The sequence below is a fragment of the Berghia stephanieae genome, chromosome 7, assembly GCF_034508935.2.
Source record: "Berghia stephanieae isolate SIO BIC M18660-M18661 chromosome 7, UCSD_Bste_1.3, whole genome shotgun sequence".
NCBI classification, from domain to species: domain Eukaryota; kingdom Metazoa; phylum Mollusca; class Gastropoda; order Nudibranchia; family Aeolidiidae; genus Berghia; species Berghia stephanieae.
The window spans coordinates 20,795,967-20,812,199 of record NC_088366.1 but is presented as its reverse complement, the minus strand read 5'-3'; the positions used below and the strand labels follow the sequence as shown (position 1 = coordinate 20,812,199).

Below are 16,233 nucleotides of genomic sequence, written 5' to 3'. Positions count from 1 at the left end.
ACTGTGCCTAATGACAACAAAGGAGATTTTCAAATATCTACTTTTTAAGGAGAAAAGCTGGTAAAGAATAAAAACAAATACATAAAAACAACTTCTTTTTTCTTCTGCTGCTAAATCAACTCTACGAGTAGTTCATAAGCCAATTTCTGATATGCACAGGAAATAAAAATGAAAATTAAAGAAACAAAGATACGTCCAAATCTGAACTGGCTTTCAGACAAATTTCAGCAATGTAAACAAAACGATTATTTCAATGAAAGTTTTACAAACGGTAATATTCCTTTGGTTATCAATTGAATACAAAACAATTTTGCATCGTGGTAAAGGACAACTTGACAGGTTGACTTAAAGATAATTCTTGCATATTTGAAATTCTATAAATGGCATTATTTTTTGTTCCTGTTGTTTTTCATGTCATAATTTCTTTTTTGTTTTGCTTTTGATGTCCAATTTTTAAAAAAAAAAACATAAATACAAAGCGGCTAGAATCAGCTTACTTATTTAACTCAAGTGTATTTTCAAATACTGTATTGGAAAACAAAAATAATATTGAAAAAAAAATAGCATATCCCACATACAGTTAAGGTGTTTATAAGCAATGTCGCTGTCGCAGATGGAAATCAACCCTTTGCAAAAACTGTAAAATGAAATGACAACTGATGTGTGCAAACTGTTCACGCAGGTTTCCATTACAAATCCTCATTTCAAAATGACCAATCGACAATTCTTCAAAGCGATTTATAAAAACCCAACTTGGTATTCAGTATCAAGCAGTAAAGTAGAAAACAGAAAATAATTGAAAAGTTTATGTAGAATAATGTCCTTAAAAATCATTTCTTGAATAGTAAAAAAATCTCAAAATTATTTAAACCTACACATTATAAGGCAGATCCTGATAAGTCGATATGGATCTATTTTTGAAACCCTTTTAAAATATAAATGTTAAAAATGAAAATCTTAATTTATCACTCCTACATGGATACCCATTCTACAATCGACTTATCAGAAATCTGCAAGTGTATTAATATATCTCAAGTATGTTCGTTGCTGACTTAATAAGGCACCACCAAATTTCCTCCCTGTCGTTTATTCTCAACAATAACGTCTCAATAAATTGTTTTAAAAATCCTAGAGAATGTGAATAAAAAGAACCAATAAAATTTAATGTTCATGGCGGTGAATAAAAAAGAACCAATAAAATTTAATGTTCATGGCGGATATTTCAATAACATCAACTTTAAAGGTTGCCAAAATATCCAACTTTTCATTATTCCCAATGAAAACAAAATAAATTAAAAATTCTTTACAGTTACGCTATAAAAATGAAAGCACATGAATTCGATTTCTATGTTACTTGAATAAAATAACGTGAACAAGGTGAAACTCTGATTAAATTTGTCCTTTAAAATTTTAATTTAACATTATGATATCGTAGGAAAGTTGGTGGTGCTCGTTGGTCTGATTCATTGAGATTCTTATCATATAGAGAAAGAAAAAAAATGCTAATTTATAATTTGACAATTGTTGCAAATCAATCTCTACATTGTTCTATCCAAAGTATTCAAAAACAAAAGACGAAAATCAACCCCCCCCCCCCCCCCCAAAAAATATGGAAAAAAACAAACCCCTCCAAATCCTGTCCCCACCCTCATCTGAAAAATTTGATCCCAACATTGTTGGAATTTTAAAGATTTTGACTGGATACAAAATTTAAGCTTTGAAAAAGTAAAACTATAAGGTAAAAACATGTTTGATTGCATAGCAGGAATAATTTTTTTTTTTTTCACAATTTTTTATTTATGATCCTGAATTTTTTTTGGTAGCGACGCATTATTAGATCTTAGACTAGGCAGAAACGTTTCAGAGAAACCCTCGATAGTTCTCGAATCAGACCAACTTTAAAAAGATCTAAATCACTCTAAATTACTGATCACACCATTTTTCAAAGCATTCGTGTTCATGATTTTGGATAGGTAGGTATTGTATTTTTAAAAAAATAAAAATTAATAAAGGCAAAAAAAAAAAAAAAATGAGATAAAAGTTACAAATCAGAAATAGATTTGCAATTGTCTCTTATTCAAGAAAAAAAATTCAATTTTATTTGAGTATTCCTTTTTTCTTTTCTTTTTGCTTGATTGTCATTTACAAATGCTTTTCAAAATTCTTACTAAACTCAGTGCAAGAACTATTCGTTTGTAATTTTGCTCATGTCAATTAAAATAAGAATTTTGATGAAATTTACTTATCCAAAAATGTTTATTTGATACCTGAACCTATTTGTGAAGAACTAAATAAACAAAATGCAATAAATTTCAATGTAACTCAATGATTGTTTCTTTATTTCCGAGATCCCTTAGCTATATATAAAAAGTTTCTGAGCAAAATTGAAAATAACAATTCTTGCACAAAACAGCAGTAGGTGGGACAGAAAGAAAGTGAGATGAGGAAAGAGTTTATACTGAGAACCTTTCCGGTGGAGCGAATGCCTCTGATAACACAGACGAGGATCACAAGGTTTGCACCAATCAGAGCCAAGCACGTATGCCAAGGAAGACCACCCATATCATCAAGCCCTGACGTCTGTTCCAGAACTTTATGCCTAAAATTAGAGGCCTCATTCAACATGTATGGAGTTCATAGCATGGGAGAAATTTATCTATAGGATGGGGTTTTGTGTTTTTCAAATCACCAGGGGAAACAAAGGTTTAGGCTATATTATTTTCTAACAAGTACATGTAAAAGAGATGGGGATAGAAAAAAGGACGCAGGGGGGGAGGGGGGGGGGTAGGGGGGGGGGGGGGTGATGGTTTTTCTCCATCGCATCGTAATTTTTTATTCAAATAAGAGCCCTTTGTAATAAACTGTCATTTTTTCTAGTATTGGTTCATTTTGATCATCAAATAATGATGAATCCAAACTATAAACATAATTTAAAGCAAGACTTCTTACTTGCAGCACAATACCATTTCTTTTGCTTTTCCCTGCATCACAATCACAGACGAAACAAACATGAATGATGTAAGGATCAACTCGAGCAAAGACCTTTAGCTCATTTTAAACACACATTGCCTACTTTAAATTAATCATACAATGATAAATACAAATCGCACGCTGCACTCCATAATCAAGACTACAGCCATTTTTACACTTATCCTTTTAGCCTTAGGCATTTTTGCTGTTGATGAAAAACCTGAGGCTAACACAAGATTTATCAAGAGTGGTGGTACTTTAAATATACTTTGTGATCAGTATGTTCTATTCAATACTCCTTGTACAGATTTCCTATATGTTAACCACAAAAAGAGGATGTAATATATTTCTTCTTTTTTTTTTTTTTTTTTTTGTTTAATAAGAAAACAAAGGGGAAATAGTTCGAAGAGGATAAACATATACTTGCCAAGTAGCTCTGAAAATAAAACTATTCCATTTTATTTTCTTAACAAATACTAAATAAGTGAATAAATAAATAACAAAAACGGTTTTAGTTATGTATCATCTGACAAATTCAACCTATCTTTCATAGCAAAAATTATTTGATGTCCACTGTCACACCTTTGTGATATGCTGGTTATACTTTTGACACAACATGGCTTATGACAAGAAGTTCTTTAAGGACAAATTCTCTAATGATACCCAAATAATAAATATATATTTTGCTAGTGGCTAAACCTATTTGATAAACAATCACACCTTTCGGTGTAAAATCATTATTTAAAATCTAATTCCATCCGTAAAGGAGAAAAGTAACTACTGCATTCTAGGCTCGTCCATTTTTCGTTTCTGGTATAAACTATTATAACATGCTCTTTCAAAGGCATTTTGATTCCTTTTGTTTTACAGTTTTCATTTGCATTTTTATTGTTTTAGTCATCTTTTAGAGTTGTTAACAAAAAAGTATCTTATACAATAAAATCTACTTTTGTGAATATATTGTATAAGTAATGGTACAGGTATCTCATGATAAGGATAAAGATGGAAGGAGGAAAACAGTCTGAAACGGTATTCCAAATAGTAAGGTGCCAGACATGGGAAGAAGACAAATATGAGGAAAAATAACAAACAGGAGATAGCGGGTTTCAGATTGATAATCATAGGTGGATGATTGAGTCGGATGGGTAGCCGGTGGATGAGAAGGATATACATTTTAAGAAATAAAAGATTGATGGGTGGGTGAATTGAACAAAAAACGGTATCATCATTACTATTTTTGTACTCATTACTTTTATCGTCACCATCGTCATGATCATCCTGTCTATCTTCCTCCTCCTCCTCAATCCACCAACAACACATCCTTCCCCCCCCCCCCCCCCCCCCCCCCCCCCATCATTATTATTATCATCATGATCATCATCATCATCATCATCATCATCATCATCATCATCATCATCATCATCATCATCATCAAAGAATGGTTATGCAAAGACCAAATTGCAACTCTAAGAATCATTGTTGAGCAGTCGATTGAGTGGCAATCATCCCTATATGTATGCTTAGTAGACTTTAAGAAATCATTTGACAGCGTAGACAGGGAAAGCATCTGGAACATCCTTCTCCACTACGGGGGCCAGAAAACGTTATAAACATCATCAAACGACTTTATGATGGGTTTTCCTGCCAAGTCATCTATAATGGTCGACTCTCAGAGGATTTTGATATTACCTCAAGAGTCAGGCAAGGCTGTTTGCTGTCCCCACTTCTATTTCTTGTGGTACTGGACTGGATGACAAAGACAGCTTATGGCAACTCCAACAATGGCATTCAATGGACATTTTCAAAAAGATTTGAAGACCTTGATTTTGGAGGTGACATAGCCAACCTCTTACACTACCTACAAGACATGCAGAACAAAGTCACGGCCCTGGAAGAAACAGCTCAGCCAGTTGGTCTCAAGATTACTGAAGAGAAGACAAAGCTACGGCGCATAACTGCCAAACAAGAATCACAAATCAACATCACTGGTACACCAATAGAAGATGTCGGGGAATTTACATTCTTTGGCAGCAAAATCAGTCAGTGGAACTGACGAAGACATCATTGCTAGAATCAAGATAGTGTGCCAGACCTTTGCAATATTTAGACCAATATGGAAAGTTTCCATCATATCCACAAACACCAAACTTAAAATATTTAACACTAATGTTAAAGCAGTCCTGATCTATAGGTCAGAGACTTGGCGAACATCAGCCAAGATACAAACTTTTGTCAATCACTGTCTCAAAAAATCCTCAAGTTGAAATGGTTTGACAAAATGCCAAATGCTGACCTTTGGACAAGAACAAATCAAGAGCAAATGGATGTCCAGATCAGACGCAGAAAGTGGCGATGGGATGGTCATACCCTGCGGAAAGAGCCCTGTAATATAACCAAGCAGGCCCTCGAATGGAATATATAGGGCAAGAGGAAATGGGGTCGTCCAAAATAGACTTGGAAGAGAAGTCTTCACCAAGATTTGTGCATCTCCAATCTTGCCTGGAGTGGTCTGTGCCAAGGACAGAAGAAAATGGAAGAGTGCTGTTGTGGCCCTATGCCTCGCCAGGAGCCAAGAGACATAAGTCAAGTTAAGTCATCATCATTGACATTGTTGTTGTCATCGTTGTGCCATCATTATTATTATCATTATTATTATTATTATTATTATTATTATTATTATTATTATTATTATTATTATTATTATTATTATTATTATTATTATTATTATTATTATCATTCCCTAAGAGCCATGAGGCCCATGGAGCCAAAGTTTTTTCCCCGGACAATGGCAATTGCTTGCAACCCTTTCTTTGAATAGTAATCTCCACCAGATCTAACAGACCCAGCTACCCAACCACTGCTGGGTAGACAGGGTCTCGAATTCTCCCGGAAACGATCTTGGTCCCTTTGTGAGTGAAGTGAAAGATCTACACAGCTGAACTATCGGGACTCCCAAAACATGTATAGTGATAGCACAATCTATTAGAACCTCAGTGTACATACTAGTAAGTTTGACAACTGAATGCAATATGGGCTTTTTAAAATATTGTTGTAATGGGTATTATTATGCGTTGATTTGAAACTATTTCCATTACAACAATGAGCCAATTACAATGTGGGTTAGCAGATCTGCAAATAGAACTATTTAGAGCAAAAGAATAAGTAGACAAAATTGATATTGGTTTTCTGAGGGTTTTTAAAAATGTTCTATCATATTGCGGTATTCTCTTTTTTTTTTCAGAAATAAACTTGGACTCTTAAAAAAAAACCCAAAAAAAAACGAATTCATTTGCAAGTTGCTATAAAAAAATAAATATATGTAATTATTCCTTTATACGGGATAATATTATAATATTATAATATTATTAGTTTTCTAGATTAAAATAGCAAAATAAAAGTATTAATCGTTCCCCAAAAAAATTTAGCCAAGATATGTTAGCTTCCTGTTTATGTTAGCTTCCGGTTAAATAAACAATTTTTAAAAAGCTGGATTATGACTAGCTAGTCTTCATTCTCACATGAATAGCTCACGAAGTAATGTTATATATAACGAGAACATTATAATGGAGATGGTTACTTGGAAATAAAGTATAACTTAACTCACCTGTGTTGAATATAGTTAAAGAATGAGACGCTATTTAAATATTTGTTATGTTCTAAAATACATTTCTGTTTATTTGATACTTACATTCCCATTATTTACCTATAAACAATATTTCTTCTTTCTAATTTTAATTTTTAGACATCTCTACTATTATATATTGATTGTTTAGTAAAGGAATAAGGAAGATGGAAACATAATTTCCCTGAAAGCTTTAAAATGTGGTTTCGTGTGTCTAAAGGTTAATTAGATGGTGAATTGTCTTATATACTTTTACTTAACAGCATAATATGACCTTGGTGTAAAAAGCAATGTTTTACTCTCCAAAAACAAAACAAACAAGCATGAAAACAAACAGACAAACAATAACAAAACATACAAGTAAATATTCAAACATCAAACAAATTAGAATCTTTGATAATTCTAACAACTGTCAACGAGATAATCTGAGAACTTCACAGCAAAAGAGTTCCATCTAAAAAGCGCAATGGAGTAGCTCTTTCTACATGTATATCGGCCCCCGTTGGTAACAACATTTGAGAACACAGCTTTGCTTTTAATACATTAGTAATACAAATATATGTAACCATTTGTATAAATGAATTTTGAAAAAAGGAATTGAAAAACACTCATAAAGAAAAGGATAGAAAAAGACTGCAAATGTCAAGAGATCGCAATAATAAAACGTACCATTCATCTGTTTCTTCCTTGGAACATTGACTAAAACAGAACTAGCTCTTCATGCCTATGTTACCTCAATAAAGCACATGATTAGCGAGATATCTCTTATTGTCTTACTTCCAACTAATGAGAATCAAATTGCAATTTTCGATAATCCAAACAGGAAAGTTAAAGAATTCAAAAGCTATCCTTCAAATGAAATAGGTACATACTTTTACGTTGTGTTCATAAAATAAACAATTGTCCCATAATTTCCAAATAAAGTAATATACAGTCGAAGCTGATATTTCGAATGCCGTTTTATCGGAACAGCAAATTAATTGAAACCATTTGTCTGTGACCGATTTTGTTTCTCTATATATTTATAATTATTATAATTGGAACACATGCCGGTAAATTGGAAAAATTTGAGAGCTTCAACAAACTTTTAAAGAATTTTTTCCTTCCCAAGTACCGTAATTAAAGGAACAAGAATGGAGTCATTTTTTATCTAAGTTGAGTCTAATACCATCCATTCCCTTTAATATGGTAATATGTTATACTTTCGCCACTTTCCAGTCTTGATGAGTAACTAACGATGAATGAAAGAGCAGGTATTTATGCAATGGCTTATTTGCTTTTGATGAGATATGTCAGGTTGATTAAAATTGAGTGTAATGACTATTCTGTATGAATGTGAAATTATAATAGAGCGTAACACATTCTCTTTTATCCACCATCATAAATACATGTAATCTGTATTGAAGAATGGATAATAGAGTGTTAGATAAACAAAGAAGAGGATGCTCCGTATCACTATATATAAATATATAGACACTACAAAAAATATGTTTATTCTTAAAAGGTTGTTTCAATGGAGGTCACAAGAGGATTTGGTTAATTGGAATGCAACTTAATTAGAACGATTTCTGCGTAACAGTGCTGTTCCAATTGTGGCTTGCACTGTATAATGATGTCATCTAATATATTCTTCTACATCATTTTTCCTGTTGACAATAAGCTATTTCCCATAAAGTACAGTATAAATTGTGCATGAAGCATTTTTTTGTACCAGTAACCTTGACATTATCCATAGCATCCTCTCCAAGATGATGATAGAGCTTGTATAACAATTTCCGATTATTTTCAAAAATATAAATACACGAATACAAAAAAATAATTAAATTTTAGTAAAAAGCAAATCTACACTTTCATTATAAGAGTAATGTTTTAAACGAATATCTTCAATGGTCTCATATCCTAACATTTCCTTAAAGTGGAAGAATCATATTGAAAGGGGGAACAGTGCTTTTTAAAAAATTGTTTATAAAAGCTAAAACTTAAGTAAAAGAATAGTGCCAATGGTTAAATGACAGCAAGTAATATAGAAAGCGATTTTAAACTATTCTTAAAATACATATCATACAAAAATAAGAAATATAACTTACATCCAAAATTCCTCTGTAGAAGAGACATTCTTAAGGACCGGCCCCATGTGCACAGTGCCATTCCCTGTGATGTTTGACAACACCTCAAAAAGCACTGAGTTGTTGCCTCTCACGCTGTCATTAGTAGTCATTGCAGTGGTTGTGTCGCCCAAGGTCATAACCAGCGTGTCCAAAACATTGCTTGAACTGTTTTCATTGGCACTGTTGTTGTTGCCTGGTAGTGCTTGAAGTAAGTCGGACCTTCGCTTTCCATCTGGGGTTACACAATCCGGAGTGTTCCACCACTGGTCACATAGAGTCCAAGGAAGAGGAGACATGAACGAGTGGCCCAGGTAAATGAGTGTCCAACCCAAGATCATGGAGTAGTACCAGGCACAGAAGAAAGAAATAGTGTTCATGGAAATGCCGATGCCTGAAAGGATTGGTTATGAATAATTAAAATAATGAATAATTTGTGGCTTAAATCATTTGAATGAATGAACTTGAAAACTGCTGGAACATATTATAATATACAGTAACAGTTTAAATCATCCATAAGTGACTACCATGAAAAATTACATCCCAACCAAGTTCAAAAAGATTTCACCAACCATGGACCAACACCAGACTTAACAACTCTCTCAACAAAAGCAAAGAGCATGGGCAAAAGCTTAAAGCATCAAAGGAACCAGAACACTGAGATAAATATAATGCTGTGAAGAAAGAAACAAGGAGGGAGAAAAGAAAATACCATACCTACGTTAAACAGCTCATTGAAGACAATTCAAACCAAATTTATGGAGAAGTCCCATCAGTATGGAAACCTGTGATTGTGCACCCAACCTTCAAAAAGGAGACAGTAGTCCAGCCTCTAACTACTGTCCCATCTCCCTAACCTGCATATATTGCTAACTTCTTGAACACATTATCCGAACATCAATAGCTGTACAAAATCAAACAACATCCTTACAGATGTTCGACACGGTTTCTACAAACATAGATCATGCGAAACTCAACTTCTATCCATCATCCAAGAACAAAGAAAAGAATTAGACAAGGACAGACAGATGCAGATGTAGTCCTGCTTGACTTTGCCAAGGCATTTGACAAAGTGCCTCACCAGAGCTTGTTAAACAAGATCATCACCACAGGCATAAACCAAAAGACAGACCAATGGATTAAGTCATTCCTCAGTGAGCGTTCGCAAGAGGTCATAGTTGGTGGGAAAAAAATGAACCATGGTCAAGTAAGATCTACTTCTCCTCCTCCTCCTCCACACCTTCTTCATCTTCCCCAATGTTGTGTCTTAGGGTAAGGTCCTAAATCAGGTGTGAATGAATTCCTGTCCATATGCATTGATAGATATCATAAATATGCCAGTGCTAGAACAAAAGAATGCCTAACAGGCATATGACATGAAATTTGTTTTCATGTGGCTGGATTGGGGAAACAAATGGAGCCTTATTAATTAAATTAACCATGGTGAAACTGTGAAAAAGCTCTTTACAAATATTCATATTATCTAATTACCCTGAAATTAGACAAGACTCGAGGAGGAGGAGGAGGAGGAGGAGGAGGAGGAGGAAGAGGAGGAGTAGAAGAAGAAGAAGAAGAAGAAGAAGAAGAAGAAGAAGAAGAAGAAGAAGAAGAAGAAGAAGAAGAAGAAGAAGAGGAGGAGGAGGAGGAGGAGGACGAGGACGAGGACGAGGAGGAGAAGAAGAAGAAGAAGAAGAAGAAGAAGAAGAAGAAGAAGAAGAAGAAGAAGAAGAAGAAGAAGAAGAAGAAGAAGAAGAAGAAGAAGAAGAAGAAGGAGAAGAAGAAGAAGAAGAAGAAAGTATACCTTTAAAGAGTGGACACATTGACCAGACATGATAACAACTTTTGCCGTTGAACTGGCCAAGGGCTGACTCCAGGAAGTAGACTGGGGTGGCACATACCACTAGACTCAGGAAGAACGGAATGAGAAAGGCACCTGATGAAGGAAGAAATCAAATACTAGTACATGGAAGGCTATGTTGATAGATAAAAGAATTAACAAATAATAGATAGCTGAAATATTAGTAGTTAAATACTGGTACATAAATAAACAAGGAAATAAATAATAAATAAATAATCAGTGTATCAAATAGAAAGTGGTGAGCCCTTTGGCCAACTTCAATAGAACGGGAAGTGGGGGGGGGGGGGGGGTGACCATCCTATATAAGAGGGGGGGGGGAGGGGGGTTGGGTTGGTCATTTTCTGATGATGCAGCAGTAAATGGGGTTCTTACTTCTTTTTTTTTTTTTTTTTGATTTGTTTTGTTTTGCTTTTTGGTGAATATTTAGCGCGACATTTATCGAGCTGAAATTTAATAGAAGGGAGGGTGGGGTTGCGCAAAATATTATGAAAAAAAAATTGACGGGTGGGAGGGGCGTCTTATTATAGAGTAATAGTCATATTCTTAATTTTATCACCAACACACCATCATCATCATCACATCATCATCATCATCAGCAGCAGTAGTGTCATCATCATCATCATTATCATCATTTTCATCATCATCATCCTCTTCATAGTTGTAGTGATATCATTTCACAATAAACATCAATTTCTGAAGAAGCAACTTTCCATTAAGAGATCTCATAATCGTAATCTATAACGGGAGTCATGTGACAGGGAAGATTGAAATGAAATAGAATGAAACACGCCACAGCAAATTCGCTTGTCATCGCAATCTAATTAATTTTTTATTCATCTTCCTTTCATTCTTTCTATCTTAACCCCTCTCTCCATTATTGTGCGGCTATGTGGTCTAGTGGTATGACACCCATTTTCGGATCGGATAGTTGAGTCCTTGGAAAAGGCTCTTTACTCACATTCTCTAACCGTACTCAGGTGTAAAATGAGTACCTGGCTGTCAACAGCGTTGTCTTTGTCGGGGAAAAAATAGTAAAATCGCCTAACAGGCGTCATGTCTCGTTCTTTATATGTTACATGTTGCTGTTGGCCAGAGACCCTTTGAAAAGATATTTGAGCACGTTTAGTGGATATGGCGATATATAAAAGCTCAATTTAGATTATTGTTACATGCCTCCCTCGACACACCCAACCCCCAGCATTTTGTCTATCGTGTAAAGCTTTCATAACATTGGATGGATACGCTGCCATATTCTGACGAGTTTTCTGACCGAAATGAAAAAAAAATGTGTTTTGTAACATCGTGGCGGAGTCGCTACTTTTATCAGTTAACCTCCGTACTCTGGAAAAACTCGAATTTAAAAATTTGGCCAGAAAACTCGTCCTTCAAATATCACCCGATTTAAATGACCCTCATCTTGGCAAAATCTCGAAAACATGGGACTTTGGAAGTCCATGGTTTGAGAGTTTTTGCCAAGATGTGGATCATTTAGATCGATCAATATTTGAAGGGCGAGTTTTCTGGCCAAAATTTTAAATAAGAGTTTTTCCGGAGCACGGCAGTTAACTGGTTAACCAGAGGCTTTAACACTAACACCCGAATACTACTACACTGGTTGGTCCGCATGCAAATCGATAATGCCTGAAGCCTGAAGGATGCACAGACGTCAGGACTTTGACGTCAACACAAGATGTCTATTTTAAAAGTGTGAAATAATGAACGGAATTGCTTCCTTGCAACACACACACACACACACACACACACACACACACACACATTCACATAGATTATCTCTCTCTCTCTCTCTCTCTCTCTCTCTCTCTCTCTCTCTCTCTCTCTCTCTCTCTCTCTCTCTTTCTTTCTCTCTCTCTCTCTCTCTCTCTCACTCACTCTGTGTGTGTGACGTGTGTGTGTGTGTGTGTGTGCGTGCGTATGTGTGTGTCCTCGGGCCCGTCATCCAAAACAATAAATAACGCCCCATACTTTCAATAGAGGTAAATATGCCAAGCACCCATTCAAAATTTGGAATATTATTATGTTAAGTCATCAGTAAACATTCAAAATTTGGAATATTATTATGTTAAGTCATCAGTAAACATTCAAAATTTGGAATATTATTATGTTAAGTCATCAGTAAACATAAGCAATCTATCCAAATCATGGCATTAGACGTATGTACTATGCAAATGTGTTTCTATATTTTAAATTACATTTTATTTTCTTTTAACAATAAAATTGTTTCTAAATCTTACACAATGTATAATAATGACATAATGTTAATAAATCAGGACAGCGTAACACTCGTATAAATAGAGGTGCCTAAATGAGTCAATAAAATGGAGATAAAGATAAAGGGAGTAAATCTGACTAATGAATGAACAACACAACTAGTTGTGTTGTTCATTCATGAGTCAGATTTACTCCTTTTATCTTTAGCTCCGTAACACTCGTACCCTGGAGATACTTGATTGCTAACCAGTTTACGAAATGTCTGATAAATTGACTAAATATAGCCAGTAGATTAATATTAAGTAGGGGCAGCGTGATTCAGCGGTACGGTCTCCGCTTCGTACCCGTACCCGAAAGGTACCAAGTTCGATCACCCGCCGCTGCGCTGTGCGGCCTTGAGCAAGTCACCTCGGCCTAGCTCATTTTGCGGCGTTGCACTGCGGCTGACGCCTGTGTTATTCCAGTCTTCCCTTTGAATAGACCCTAGAGACAAATTTCCCCTATGGACTGAATAAAGGAAATTTTATTTCTTTTTATTTTGTTTTATTTTTTAGGATCTTACTAAGATCTAATCAATGAAAGAAATAATGGCTTTTCATAATAAGATTTCAGTAGGATTCTATAATTATTGCAAAGATATTGGTGAAACGTTATTACTTGATGTTCTGGGGTGGGGGGGGGGGGGGGGAGATTAAACGTTTTGAGTTTCAGAAGAATATTTATCGGATCTAGGCATATGCGCGGCTATGTGGTCGATGGTAAGACACGCGCTTTCAGATCTGAAGGTCTTGTGTTCGAGCCTCGCCCGGCGCAAAGTTCAGTCCGGAAAAAGTCTTTTTGCTCACATTCTCATTCTCTCACCGTACTCAGATGTAAAATGAGTATCTGACCGTTAACAGCGTTGCCTTTGTCGGAAAAAAATTGAAATACGGCCGTGCAGGCGTCATGTCTCTTCTACATGTTACATATTGCTGTTGGTTGCGAACCTTTGTAAAGCGCTTTGAGCACGTTTAGTGGATATTGCGTTTTATAAAAGCTCAAGCTCTCTAGTGCAACTTCTTTTCAACGCTCGCTCTCCGCAATGAAAAAAAAATGTAATTCTGAAACCACAGGGCTTGTAGATAGGCAAACAATTTTCTTTTAATCCTTAGCTAAAAACGACAATCAGCCAGTTTATCAACTTTGTCAAAATAAGATCAAAATCTTACAGCCAATGAATTTGATCGAATCTCACCATCAGGCTGGAAATATTTAGCCTTAATGCGTAATACGTTTCAACAGTCATGTCGTCACTTCCCTCGTAATGACGCATGGTAATTTAGTAACTGGCTCACTCTAAACTACCGGAACAATGGCGGACGCCCTTATGAAATATTTATCCGACGAGCATAAAAGTGTATCCAGAGGAGAAAAACATTATAAATATGATCATGTTTTGACTTTTATACATTTTGATCACAAGACATGAAAAGTTCTAGCCAGCATGAAGAATAAAATGTACCGATTTTATTTGTTTAGAACCACGATGGCAGCCGTTGCTGGGCGGCGTGACATTAGTCTATTCCAATTCCGCTCCTGAAACTTTGGAAGAGCCTTGTTAAAAAGCTATTATTAAAAAAGATATCAACATCAAACTTCCCACTAACCATTTTAGGCATCATAAATCAAAACAAACATTATTTAAACTGTGGTGTTAAAAGTGCTCAAAACAGGTCCTAAAAGATCCCAAAAATGTACTATACTAAAATGTGATTTCCTAACCGCGAATTGATTATCATTATTATCAATCACCACTATCACCATTGTCAGCCTTAAGATATGGCTGACCCTGTCGGATCTACCGAAGACGTATGACGGATTATTCCAACTGTGCATGGCAAAGCAGATCCGTGATACAATACCGACAGAGACAGGGCCTTTTGTGGAAGAACAACAAGGGGCCCAGACACTAGAGGACCTCGTCAAATATGCAGACCGCTATACCGAGTCACTAATCGTGGAGAAGAGCATAAAATCCAATGTCCACTCAGGAGCATTATCCAAGCCGCAGGAGGTCTCGCGTACATCACGGCCGCCAAATGCTTAACCCGAATCAAATAAAGACCGGAGACAGCAGAATAAACCCAACCAAAATCCGACAGGCAGGAATTCGACAACAACAAAATTTTGCCAAAGGTGTAAAATGCACAATCATAATAACTCATAATGCAGGAAAACAGGGAAAGTAAAGATCCCTACTACAACGCGTCAATGGATCGTATCCAGGCGGATAGCACTCCCATCGACAGTCAAAACACACTGGCCACGGTCCCTCCTGTGATAGACACGATAACAGTAAACAATATCAAGGCGCAAGTTCTATATGACAGCGGGCGAGATTACCATTGCATCATAAGACCCCACCCGGTACCACCCGAACAAATAACCGAGCATGGGTAGGGCTATGTAACCGAGGCAACAGTTCAAATCCATGGGGCCTCCCTAGACGTGATGCCCCAGGAACTAAAAATATACATTACAATCATCATCATCATCATCATCATCATCATCATCATCATCATCATCATCATCATCATCATCACCACCACCCCACCAATACCATCATCTTCACCATCACCACCACCACCACCATCATCACCCCACCACCACCACCATCATCTTCACCATCATCTTCACCATCACCACCACCACCATCTTCACCATCACCACCACCACCATCATCATCATCATCATCATCATCATCATCATCATCATCATCATCATCATCATCATCATCATCATTGCATTACCTCCTCCATTTTTCATGCAGACGTAGGGAAATCTCCATATATTGCCCAGCCCCACACAATAACCCACAGCTGCCAGAATGTACTCCGCCTTCTTGCCCCAGTGATGTCTCGCCCCTTCTTCGTCCATCGACGACGAACCATCACTGAAGGACATGTTTTTTTTCTCAGTCCCGTCACACGAAGAGGGAAGCAACGTCTGGGCTGCTGCTGCTACTGCTGCTTCCTGTCCTCCATTCTGTTTATCTTGTGCCGTCATATTGATGGCGAGATTTTGACTGACGTAGGAAATTATAAGACACAAATCTTCACGTTGATTGCTGAATTTGTATTAATACTATCTGGGGGGGGGGGGGGGGGGGAAGAAAAGAAAAGAAAAAATTATAGCATAATAATATTATAAGAATTGACATGCAAGTAGTTTGTTACCTTGAAAATGGATTACTGTTATATTACTATTATAGTGAAATCCCGATAAAGCCAACACTGCCCGACCAGAAAGATTGGTTGATTTCAAGCAAAGTTGACTTTATCCGTTATCAGTGCGGCTATGTGGTCTAGTGGTATGACACTCGCTTTCTTTCGGATCGGAAGGTCCTGGGTTCGAGCCTCACGCTCGGCGCATAGTTGAGTCCTTGGAAAAGGCTCATTACTCACATGCTC

The 16,233-nt window shown here is 36.2% G+C and overlaps 1 protein-coding gene across 3 annotated transcripts in view; it reads right to left on the bottom strand.

Annotated features, from left to right (window-relative positions):
• The window catches only part of LOC144976872 (sodium- and chloride-dependent glycine transporter 1-like), a 75,950-nt gene that overhangs the window by 16,678 nt on the left and 43,039 nt on the right, over positions 1-16,233 (bottom strand). For 2 of the 3 annotated variants that reach the window (XM_078921414.1, XM_078921412.1), the window contains exons 2-5: positions 15,574-15,911; positions 10,499-10,630; positions 8,680-9,091; positions 2,467-2,599 (exon numbers count right to left, since the gene is read on the bottom strand). In XM_078921414.1, coding sequence (XP_078777540.1) covers positions 2,467-2,599; positions 8,680-9,091; positions 10,499-10,630; positions 15,574-15,829 — 933 coding nt within the window. In that variant the 5' untranslated portion in view covers positions 15,830-15,911. The remainder of the gene's footprint in view (positions 1-2,466; positions 2,600-8,679; positions 9,092-10,498; positions 10,631-15,573; positions 15,912-16,233) is intronic. The other variant, XM_078921415.1, reaches the window with a different exon arrangement.